The sequence below is a fragment of the Ptychodera flava genome, chromosome 9 (genome assembly GCF_041260155.1).
Source record: "Ptychodera flava strain L36383 chromosome 9, AS_Pfla_20210202, whole genome shotgun sequence".
NCBI classification, from domain to species: Eukaryota; Metazoa; Hemichordata; class Enteropneusta; family Ptychoderidae; genus Ptychodera; species Ptychodera flava.
The window spans coordinates 38,604,190-38,617,206 of NC_091936.1; the positions used below are offsets into that span (position 1 = coordinate 38,604,190).

Genomic DNA, 13,017 nt, shown 5'->3' on the forward strand with positions numbered 1-13,017 from the left:
CTGAACACAGAAGTGACATTTTGGTGAAATTTCAGCGTCGAAAAAAATCCAAACTTGAAACAAAGACGTCATGCATGCTGCTGATCAACAGTAATGTGAACAGGCATGCACTGCCTACACGGAAAGGCAACTCAATATATTCCAGTATCAAACCGTCTACATCTTGTGAAAACAACAACATAGCAGTGAAAATTGTAATAGTCACCAGGAAAAGTCTTCACAAATGAAAGGATAATTGCTTCAAACAAAAGAAACTGCATGTTTCGAGCATGAAAACATCGTGGCCGTAAATGAAAATAAACAACGGCTGCTGTGAGTGAGACTAGTCTATTTAGGCGACAGGGGTGAGCAGGGTCAAAGAATCAAGATAGTAGTGGGAAAATGTGTCATTTTCCTTACGATGCTCTCAAGGAAACTCCAGTTTTCCATTGTTTTAACATCTTTTAATAGTTTCTTTATTATCTAAAAGTAATTTTATCAAGTTAAATGACCAAATATACTCTCCTAACCTTTCTGTATTTGAGTTACACTAGGGTAGGGGCTTACACGTATACACGGATGTAATGCATTTTCTAAAATCCTCTGAAATCAGTAGGGGGGCTTATACACGAGCAGGGGCTTATACTCGGACGAGTACGGTAGTTGACAAAATTCTTGACTTAGCAATTACCTAATTCTTTAAATGTGTCTTTTTTTCACATTCTCTTTTAGGCTTGTATCCAGCATTTTACAATTTCTGTGTTTGTTGTGGCATTCTTATACTGGTCTGCAATGTGTCAGTGTCATTCGGTAAGTCCATTTCTAGATCAAGGTTGCATATTTCGTCACAAAGTTTACTGTCCAGACCTGCTTTTAATCAAGTATAACCTCTGACATCCAAGCTTGCTGCAGACAAGCTAGTAACATATTTATAGTCTAATGAAATGAAAGTGGAAATCAGTCTGAGTTTGTCAAATTTGATGAAGGGGGAAAAGTAGAAGCTGCTTTTACCAAGCTGTTTATGCTGTGTTATTTTGATTCTGAAAGTGAAGAGCTTTTTAAATGAAAACTAGAGAGTGGTCAGTGACAGTGATTAGCCAGTGGATGAAGGGTTACCCAGCTGTCCACGCTTTATTATCTGATATTGATCAGTGTTTGACTCAAAGTTGTTTTCTATCTTCAAATATTGGCTTGCATCATGTGATTTCCTGCAGTTCCCTAGGATCTGAGATACCGTCTTACATGGTTTCAAGTGTAAAACTAAAATGAAAGCATGGATTCTTGACAAAAGCACCAGCCATTACTACACACAGTAGCAGGAAAGCTTGGAGTTCATGCTTTGGCCATCAAATTTCCAAATTTTTTCTTTTTCTTCATGATGTACTTGACTCCATGTTTGTCAGCAGGTATGACACACCCTATAATAGACTTTGACAAGTAACTTCCATCAACAGAAAATTAACTTTTTTTTGGCAAGGAGGGACTTCTACTTGGAGACACTGAAAGAAAGAAATCAACAAAAAGAACCAACTACCATCACTTTTTAATGTTCAAAGTACTGTGTCTCATTTTAATTTTGAATTTCTCATTTTTTCCAGGATACATGATCAGTACATTCAGTCCAAGTGTGTCTGTGGCACTTGCTATAGCGCCCCCACTGGTCATACCTCTTCTACTGTTTGGTGGTCTCTTCCTCAATACAAAGTGAGTCAGCTTCACAAACTTTTCCCTCAAACTCCGGCTTAAACCTTCGTAATGAAAGAGCATGGTTATCGTAGTCCCTGAAAAATGTGACATTGGTGTGTAGATACTTGCATGCACTTGCAGTGATAACGTCACTTCCAATAACAATTTTAAACATCATGGCAAACAATAGAACTATATAATAGAGAATGATGTTCCATAGTTGTCTTGATGGATAACCAACACTACAATACACATTTTTATGGTGTGCTCCCATAGCCATATGTATATATGGCAATGGAAGCTATTCTTATAGGCTAGGGAAATGTCTGTATGTATGTATGTCTGTATGTCTGTATGTCTGTGTGTCTGTATGTCTGTATGTCTGTATGTCTGTCCGTCAACATCAAAAACTCCAAAACCGCTGTACATTTCATCTTGATATTTGGTGTGTACATGGATGATGGGCTGTAGATGAGATTTTGTTCAATGAAGTTGTCATTGCCAAAAATATGCAAATTAAGTGAAAAAATGTAAAAACAGTCAAAATTGAAAAAACTCAATAACCACTGAGCAGATTACATGAAAAATTGGCATGTAAGTACTTTGGGCTGACATGAAATGATTGTGCGCATCTTGGGTCAGTGTCTTGGACTTGCTATTTTTCATGAATTTTTTTGTAATTTTCTCTCCCATTTTTGGTCAAAAAATCTTCTCTGAAACCACAAGTCCGATTGATTTGAAACTTGGTATGGAAGTGCATAGGAATGACCTTTCCCAAATTTGGGCAAATCGTGGTGAAATTTGCATATTTTTAGTTTACACGTCCATAGACTCCCATGTATTAGGCAGATCTCCATAGACTCCCATGTATAAGGCCACGAAAAATAAAAAATTTAGTTTCTCATCGTATTCATATTGCAAAAAGGATGCAGTGACACAATTTTTAGTCCCCATGGATGAAGTCCAGTGGGCTTATAGATTGGGTCATGTCCGTTTGTTCGTCCATCCCTCGTCCATCCCTGAGTCCATCCGTTCACGCAGACATCTCGGATATTTTGAGAAAATGTCATGTGACCTTGATGACCTTTGATCTCAAATATACATATTTGTCCATAACTTAGTAACCACGAGTGCTACCACCCTTCATATATGGTATGATGGGACACCTTAATGACGCCACATATTGTACCTCATTAATTATGCACATATCTAATTTTGAGCGAGCCAATAGAGCTAGTGGTCTGATTTTTGGTATATAGGGATAACTTAGCAAAACATTTTTTTTGACAAAATGTCATGTGACCTCGGTGACCTTTGACCTCAAATATACATATTTGTCCATAACTCAGTAACCACAAGTGCTACACCCTTCATGTATGGTATGATGGGACACCTTATGATGCCACATATTGTACTTCATTTATTATGCGCATATCTAATTTTGAGCGAGCCAAGAGAGCTAGAGGTCTGATTTTTGGTATATAGGGATAACTTAGCAATACAATTTTTTTGACAAAATGTCACGTGACCTCGGTGACCATTGACCTCAATATACATATTTGTCCATAACTCAGTAACCACAAGTGCTACACCCTTCATATTTGGTATGATTGGACACTGTATGACACCACATACTGTACCTCCACAATTATGCACATATCTCATTCTGAGCAAGCCAATAGAGCTGGATGTCTGATTTTTGGTATATAGGGATAACTATAGGAGAAATTTTTTGACCAAATGTCATGTGACCTCGATGACCTTTTACCTAAAATATATGTTTATGTCAATAAATAAGTAACCACAAGTGCTATGTCCTTTGTATTTAGTAGGATGGGAGACCTTATGACAACACACGCTTTACCTCATTAATTATGTACACATCTAATTCTGGGCAAGCGAATAGAGCTAGAGATCTGATTTTTGGCATATAGGGATAAATTAGCAATATAATTTTTTTTTTCAAAATGTCATGTGACCTCAATGACCTTTGACCTTGATTATACATATATATGCATATCTCAGTAACCACAAGTTCTATACCCTCCAATTTTGATAGGATATTAGACCTTAAGATGTCACATCTTGTACCTCATTTATAATGCGCATATGTATTTCTTGGCTGGCCAATGCAGCTAGAGGTCTGATCTTTTATCCTGATTTAGAACCATAACTTCGACATGCCTCATGTGTTACAAATTGGGAACAACGACATACACCTATGTGCCCATAGATCTCAACATATACACTCCAGTGATACTTCTTAATGACCACATTTTCCTGCCCCATCAAGACTAATACTCCTATTACAAGTGGGGACTATGTCATTGTAAATGACTTGTTGAGTTAATTGTTGTATCACAGTATTCGATATATCTAATTCTGTATTTTTTCCATTTTATATTCTGAATAAATACATTAAACATATTTCACTGTCTCCAGTACATTACATTTAAGTATTTTCACTTCATGCACTTTATCCCTTTCACACATGTTCAATATCTGACCAGAGAACAAACACTAAATAGTCCAAGATGGGAGCTACAGTGTCATTGACGCTATTTTTATGGTGTGTCATGTAAGAAATGTAATTACATGCTGCCATGTGTTGCAGAATGTTTATTGATTTCCTTCCATGTGACAGGGCAATCAACAGCTAACAATGGGTAGGGAGATTATTGATTCGAAAAAATATATTTGATGAGCTGTCTTAAACTTGTCATAACAAAGAATGTTAAAATGATTGCAAAGAGACTATTTATCTAAGTAATCTTTTTTTTGCTTTATCTATTTTACAGTGATATTCCGGTGTATTTCATTTGGATCCAGTACATCTCATGGTTCAAGTATACCTATGAGTGCCTTGAAATCAATCAATGGGAAAACATTGATTATATTTGTGAGTCAGACTTTAGCCTTTCCTTTTCAGATAAATTTGTATTGTCAAGCTGGTGAAAGCCAGGGAGGCGTAATGCATACCATATAGTGTGTGTTACAAGCCTTGTCTGTTTGAAGACCCCTGAACACATAGATATTGTAAACATGATTTTCATGGACTTATCCAATTTGCTCACTTGGTCTGATAGTTATCATGTATGTCACAGTGGTGTGTGTCGTAGAGATTTGCGGTAACCTTGATTTCATTCTGGTTCTGAATGACAGGACATGAAAAGGGTTCAAGGCCCAAATTTTCTTCAGCTTTTTCTCAGGCATTATAAATCAGATATTATCCAATAAAACGGCAGGTTGGGCTGCTGCCACTATCTCTCTCTTCTGATATTTGATTCTGACCTAAGTGGTCACAATGTGGCAGTGCCCTCATGAAATGCAGCTCCAGTTGCAACGTTCATCCAAAGGCAAAATATTAACCTTGTATATTTTGAGAGTTACGAGACGTGATCATAAACTTGTTATTAATGAAGACTTAAATCTGGTTTGCACTGTATACTTTTAATCGTCATTTGTCATCGATAGTTTTGTGTCCAAAGCTCAAAATTGGAAACAGATTGTACCACTGTCCTGACTGCCATAAATAAACTGAAATGTTCTGATGCAGTATTACCAAACGTGGATTAGTTTTACAGTCTTGGAAGAGATCATGTCAAGTAGTAATAGCCATGATATATCACTGTGATCCAACTTTGTTATTTATTCTTTATTTAGACTGTCCAAACGGTACATCCGTTCCGTGTATACACGATGGTGAAACAGTTCTTGCCAGTCTTTCCTTCTCTGTGGTAAGTTTTCATGGTGTCAGTGTTTTTGCTAAGGTTGGGAACACTTGTAACTGATGTGGGAACCAAGGAAACATGTCTGCTCTCTCCTAATCTGATTGTATTGATAGCACCAAGCAGAGACCCAGGTAACATGATTGGGGAAACCTGATAAAGGGGCAGGTTTTTTATTAGTTTATCTCTGAGCATATTGACTAACTTTTAAAGGAGAACATAGGACTAAATCACATAAAAGGTCAATGTCAACAATCACTGATGTGAGAACCAGGGATTGAGCACTGCCCCTTTAACAAAAACATGGTTGTCAAGTGTGCTGTGAAATGTGTATGTTCTGTTGTATGCAATTGCATTGTTTTTCAGTGTTTGGGTGCAGATACCAAGAAATATCTGTACCAGTATTATTAGTTGCTTGGAAATATACATCAGATGATCACTCTCCCGCTCCTTTTATTAAAATCTGCTTTGATATATGCATATCAAACAAAACAGTTGAGCTTCATTGTTCTATAAGAGTCCACCTTCCACAAGTACATGTACACTTAACTGCACCCATGTATTCTGTGTTGTTGAAAAGGCTCATTGGTTGAGAGACAGAGAAGTTCAATGTTGACGACATGTACGTGCCATGTTGATGTGCGATTCAGTGAATTCTATTCTGTGAACTCAATCTTTATTTTACAGTACAAATCATTTGAAAACTTTATTTTATGAACAGTTATACATGATATTTTACTGACATGCATAATTAACGATATACCTCAATACAATCTGCACAATTAGTGTCACACCAAGAGGAACCCCGTAGATTTCTTCCGGCCAGCCACATTCACAAAGTCTGTGTATAGAACAATTTAATCAGCATGCCATCGTAAATATTTGACAGCTATTAACATCTTGATCAAGGTATTCTCCGACCAGCAGGTCTTGCCTCCTGTAAAGAAATCCATACACAGCAAATACGTTGCACCATTATATTATTTGTTTTACCTCCAGCAGAGACTTGACAAAATCTACTGGCAGTATTTTTCATGTTAGAGTTAGCACTGCACATGGTTTGCCATGTTCCGTGGTTTCTGGAAAGCAAAAACGTGACTATACCATACAATAAATTGGTCCAATACGAGGAAAATTATCCCATAAAATTATCATACAAGCACAATGAAAGAACTTAGTACAATGTTGAATAATGCAAATGAGTTTGAAGATAAAGTATATTACAGTAAGACGTTGTAGTAAAAGACATTCCACTCCTTTAGAGAAAGTGTTTTGTTTACAAGGAAAGACAAATTACACCAAATGTCTGTCAGCTCCACCCTACTGAATAACAAACATTTTTAAGGCCAAAAACTTGTTTCTGGTCCTTGATATTTGGCAAAAGTGATGCAGCAACACGTTTTTTTCTTTCTTTTTTTTCCTTTTTTAGCTACTATAGACTATAGTCTATAGAAGCTATTGGGATGGGTATCCGTCCGTCGTCAGTCTGTATGTATGTATGTTGAATATATGTATGTCCGTTTGTGAGGCGCCCGTCCACTCAAATATCTTGAGAACCGCAGTACTTACTGATTTGATATTTGTTGTGTAGATGAAAAATATGATTATGAGAAACTGTTTTTTTAATTTTTTGATATTGTTGAAAATATGCAAAGTAACACCAAAAAAGGCGTTTTTGGTAAAAAATCTACTTCTTCATAACCGCTGGTCAGACAGCTTTGTTATTTGGTATACAGGTCCCTAGGGATAACCCAACTTAGATTTGTTCAAATTGTGATGAAATATGCAAATCTGTATTTTTAAGGAATTTTTTTGTCATTTTTGGTCAAAACTTTATTTCATCAAAACCGCTCGTCTGACAGCTTTGATATTTGGTATATAGGTTCCTACAGATGAACTAAATATGATATATTGAATATATGACGAAATCTGCAATTTTGTATTTTGGTGCAATTTTTGCCATTTTTGGTCAAAAAATGTGTTTCTCAAAAACTACTTGTCTGATGCCTTTGATATTTGGTATACAGGTTCCTAGGGGTTGTCTTAGTGTGATATATTGAAATTTGATGACATCTTCAAATCTTTGTATTTTTGGGTCAATTTTTGCCATTTTTGGTCAAAATATTTGTTTCTCAAAAGTTACTCATCTGATAGCTTTGATATTTGGTATACAGGTTCCTTGGCTTTATGTTAATGTAATATATTGAAATTATGATGAAATCTTCAATTTTGTATTTTTGCAGCTAATTTTGCCATTTTTAGTCAGGCCATCCTGAAATGAGCTATCAAAGATATCCACCTTCTTGACCAATACATGTGTCACAAAAAGTTATTCTCTACATAACACAGCAGAGCTCTGTCGACTGTTGGGTCGCTTGTTTTTTCAAGACCGCTGGTCAGACAGCTTTAATATTTAGTGAACAGGTCCCTAGGGTGACCTTAGTGAGATAATTTCATACAGTCAGGAAATACTTAATTTTGTATCCATGTCTATAGTAGCTTCAGGGACTTTGGCCCTATGTTTTAATTCCTAACAATGTTGGTTTGCTATTATTTATTGATACAACAGTTATTGTCTTTTATCACTGGCTGCATAATACTTCCATTTTCTTTTTAACATTTTTGGACATGCAAACAGGGATATCATGGATAGCTGTACTAATGAGTATGTAAATCCCGAAAAAGACATGACGCGCAGGTTTTGGAATGACATGCGTAATGACCAGAAACAATATTTTTAAGGGGGTCCTAACACTGTATATGTCAGTTTATGGAAGAACATTTATCAACTACATTTAGAAATGTTTGTTTTCCTTTTTCACACAGGACAACTTCATGATGAATATCTATCTTACCTTGACCTTGCTGCTTGCATACAGACTCATCGCCTTCGTAGGTCTGGTGTGGAAATCACGAAGAAAGTGAACAGGATCAATCAGGGAACTTCCAAACAACCATGCCTTATGCCTTTGTCTTTAACTCAGATGGTATCATCTTTGTTAACAACAGCTGTGTAATGACAGCAACAAAGGGTGAAACGTCAGGAGATCCATACAGTTTCACATCACTGAAATTTGAATCATCGCAATCTATAGATTTCTTCTCAAAAATGGTGTGCCAAATTTTCAAATGATTACTTCTTGTAGAATTTACTTGTAGGAGGAAACTTCTTTAATGTGTATTTACTTGTTTTGATTTATTGCACCCTTTGTCCACAGGAGAGACCATGTTTGTCATTATTTATAATGCACTTTTCATAATAGGTTGGAAATAAGATATGCGGAAGGCATTAATATTTTCACGTGAGAAGTCTTCCCAAAACTATCACAGAATCTAGTTTGACATTTTTTTAATGAGTTTACACAAAACATGAGAAATAGTTAGCGATGATATATCAATTCTTGTATTCTGTAAGTTATGCTTGTGCAAACATAGAGATTTCAATTTTGTTGGGATTTACCGTAAGACTTGTAAATCTTTATTGAAAGTATTATACATCCAACAACTCATATACAGCAGTTTGTCAGGGACAGAGGCTGGATCTTAGCAGTGTATCAGTGATAGAGGGCCTGATCTTAGCAGTGTGTCAGTGATAGAGGGCGCTGGACCCTAGAAGTGTGTCAGTGATAGAGAGCCGGATCATGGCAGTATGCCCGGCAGTATGTCGGTGATACACAGCCAGAGCCCAGCAGTGTATCAGTGATAGTGGGCCAGATCCTAGTAGTGTATCAGTGATAGTAGGCCAAGATCCTAGCAGTGTGTCAGTGATAGAGGGCCAGATCCTAGCAGTGTATCAGTGAGACAGAGCCAGATCCTAGCAAATACATTGAACATTGGTGCTTTACAATTAATTTTCATGCACTCAGCTCATATCCTGGATTGTTGTCAGATTTTAATTGGATTGGTAGAATCAAAGTTAACGTGATTTGATACAAGCCATCTTTCAGACTGAGATAACAACACATTACAAGAGTACAAGACACACCAGAGATTGAGACCAATGCTGCCTAATACACGTAACACATGTATACAGTATGTGACTTACGTGAACACCATTTGCATGGAATACTCTGCCCCTGCATTAAAAAAATTTGTATACAAATTGAATGACTGAAACCTGATCACTATCACAGACATGTGTCTTTGTGCCAACCAAAAAGCAATAATTCTGCATTGTCTCAATTCTAAAGAAGTTGCAAAAATTAAACTGTATAAAAAATTCAATTTCATGGACATTAAGTGTACAGTTTTGATAAGGAAGAGCTGCAGGGGGTTGTAGTCTTTACACAAATCATTCTTTCTCCACATCTTTGAATTGTGAAAAAACTGAAAATGACATTGCTGTAACAATTCATTGATACCAACAATTTTGTCATACGACTAAAAAAATATTTATTTTACATTTTCAGATCCGATGATTGCAGTTTTTTTTTTCTCAATTTATTTTTAGTCTTCCTGTCATGAGTTCTCTTTTTGAATAACCCACAAAATTTACAAATTCAACGGAATTGTACATAAGTGCTCCTAGTTTGTGTCCTTTTCATGAAATATTTTATAGACCAGTGGAACTGATGTATATGCAATACTGCAATATGGCTGACTTCTGTGAAGTCAGTCAAGGAAGTGTGACAGAGTTTTTGACATTTGATGATTGTAGACAGTGGCATTGGTTTTCTTTTAATGTTCTTTTCATCTTTTCATCTGAATTTTGATTTTGAATTCTGAATTCTTTGTGAATGATAGAAATGAATGAACTTTGAACTGGACTGCATTTGTGTGGAATATGCCAAAATTTAAACCCTAAAACTGTGATTATTTTGCTGCAAATAGACTCTCAATGATGAATAAAAGATTTCAGGTGTTTTGGGCCAAAAATTTGATAATCGAAATTAAATTATTCGGTCATCACATTCATTATCATTCATAAAACTACAATGAGAGATTGACAGCATTGGAGACTTTCCCAATCTGTACTTACGTTACTTTTACCTTTTTATCACCAAGGTTTAGCCTAAACTCATTGTCATTAGAGGTGATTGTGGACCTGTTTACGGGATATTGGGGGTGAACAGGTTAAAGCTTAACTCCATATGCATATGAAGTGAACATGAAATGTCAAAGTTGAATATTCAGAAATAGTATTTATTCAGTCAATCCATTGGTAAAGGGTATACTTAATATTGAGTGTACAATATCATATTTATGACTCTCTGGTTTGGTATTTTATGGGTAACTACCTCCAATAGTGCCTTTGCAGGTTGTAAGGCACAGTTATAATTGTAGATAAAAGTACACACATCAAGATAAAGTTCCTTGAAATTATGGCGTAGAAATTACTTTGGTGTGTTCCTATTACTTTCCATATGAATTGTGAAAACACGTTTTTAGTTCATTCAGACTATTTTAAGAAGAGATTGCAAACCTCTTCTGTGCCAATATACATATATAAAGTTGTATATTCAATAAAAGTCAATATCTTCCATATATTATTAGTCCCTGGTATAGCTTATCTCTCTGCCACACACTCACACTCCTTCCCTCACACAACGGTCCCTCTGAGAACGAAAGGGAACAATCGATGGTTACGATACGTGATAAATGAACTTGCTTATTTTACAGTGAAATCGAACGCAGAAGATGACATGGCATAGTCCTTATAGCCATTTCGTTTTCTGACTTTCTTCTCCTAAGGCATATGTACACACATGTATGGGGCACGTAGGCGCAGAGCGGAATTTGAGAAAACTGGCGACTGTGATCAAACCTTTCCAAAAAGCAGGAGGAACAGTAACATCAAACACAAATTACAACTATGAATGCAACAGACGATTACAGGACAAAAATTACTTCACAATAATATGCACAAATGACACCGACACCTCGGAGGTGTACATAGTCATCATAAAAATCTGCAATAATAGGGAAATAACAATGAAACGTACAAATATAGAGACCCTCTCATGCGAATATACGCATCAAAAATTCCTTTATTACCATTGTTTCATATTAACAAGCGACATCTTAGGAAGCCGTCATTTATGGCCTTGGGGTCAAAGGAATGTAGGAGGGGATCACTCAAAAAATTGAAAGCCGCATTGGGGTTACTCAAAATGTGGAGAGAAAGAGGGATTTGTCAAGTTTTGGTGTAAAATAAATTAAAATACCTCTCAGGCTGCACCATTGCACACATCATTTTACTCTTTCGCTTTGGGTGTTCTTACAGTTGGTAACATAAATTGAAAACACATCTCAGATTGCACCAGCCTGCACCATTACACACATCGATTTCTCAAAACTTACCACAGAGGACGCCCCCAATCTGACACTTCCCCCTCAGGCCCCTGCATGTTCTCCCTCCTATACTTTCAAATTCTGCCCTGTCAAATAAGCTTTATCCTAGTGAAAACCCTTTCGATGATACCCAGGCGAGCTTTTACATCACTTTGAATTTCATTTTGTTGGTTCGGCCTTTTTCAACCGTCATGAGATAACGGATGATTATGTAGCAGGGTACACCTCACCTGGATTTGAAAGGTCTTTACTATTGCTGCATTTTTATAAATTTTACAAATACATGTATCGATATTTAACTTTTCTAGGTGGAGGGGGGGTCAGTCAAAATTTCTGTCGAGGGGGTTACTCAAATCCATCATTGTTTTCAGGGGGATCACCCGAAATTTCAGAGTTTCGTACCAAATTCCTCCACCCCTAAGCGGACATTAATGACGACTCCATTCATACAGTCGCACTTCCACGCAAAGGAAGGTGAAGGGCTTCCGCTCAACTGTCTATAGCGCCACCAACGTACCAAGTATTTCGGTCGTCTCACAAACAGTGGCGGTTCGAGTATGCCTTTCATCTAAATATTAACCTACTAAGTGGGTTCATGTCGGAAAAGGATCAAATATTGTTATGTAGGTCATTTCCCCCACACTCATCATGACCTGAGTTCAATTAGTCTAGAACATTCTCAAGGTCACTGCCCTTAATGACCTCACAACCTTGAATTCAATTAGTCATGTTTGGAATGTTCTAGAAATTTAATTAGTTGTGTAAGAGAGATAATTTTAGAACAGTAATTAGCGTGTCAATAAAAGTTCTAGATTGTTCTTATATGCCCTTATGTATAAAACGGACGTGCACAGCTTCCAGTCAGACTTTTGGGATCGTGTCTCTTGTGTGTTACTAAACTCCAGCAGTAGTCATTCTCAAGACTTTTCAAGACCTTCACTGCCAACGCTGGATTTATACTGTGGACTTTGTGCAACTTCAAGCCTGCAAGCCAAAGGACTGTTCATTCATCCGACTGACTGTTACAACTCTGAGACTGGAGCTTTGCCGTCCCAGCTGAGATAAGTAGTCTGTGCACTTTTAAAGCTTGTACTCTATCCCTGACTTAGCAATTAGTTTTATTTTCGTGATAAATTTTGTTTAAACGTTAACTGCTGAGTTCACCCTTTTGTTCGTTTTCTCTGCACGTAACAATATATGCTTGAATATTGAAATGCTTAGAAAGTTTATTTATTTAAATTTCCAGAGAAAAAAAAACGGGAAAATTCGGCCATTTGGGGACTGTTTACCATCGTCCGCCAGACAGGAGTCTTCCACTACCTGATTTCGGGAA

The 13,017-nt window shown here is 36.7% G+C and overlaps 1 protein-coding gene across 1 annotated transcript in view; it reads left to right on the plus strand.

Moving 5' to 3' along the window:
* The window catches only part of LOC139140918 (protein white-like), a 53,481-nt gene extending 42,604 nt beyond the window's left edge, over positions 1 to 10,877 (plus strand). The window contains exons 17-21 of the mRNA XM_070710408.1: positions 712 to 789; positions 1,578 to 1,683; positions 4,464 to 4,564; positions 5,329 to 5,402; positions 8,220 to 10,877. Coding sequence (XP_070566509.1) covers positions 712 to 789; positions 1,578 to 1,683; positions 4,464 to 4,564; positions 5,329 to 5,402; positions 8,220 to 8,318 — 458 coding nt within the window. The 3' untranslated portion in view covers positions 8,319 to 10,877. The remainder of the gene's footprint in view (positions 1 to 711; positions 790 to 1,577; positions 1,684 to 4,463; positions 4,565 to 5,328; positions 5,403 to 8,219) is intronic.
* The last annotated feature ends 2,140 nt before the right edge of the window (positions 10,878 to 13,017 follow it).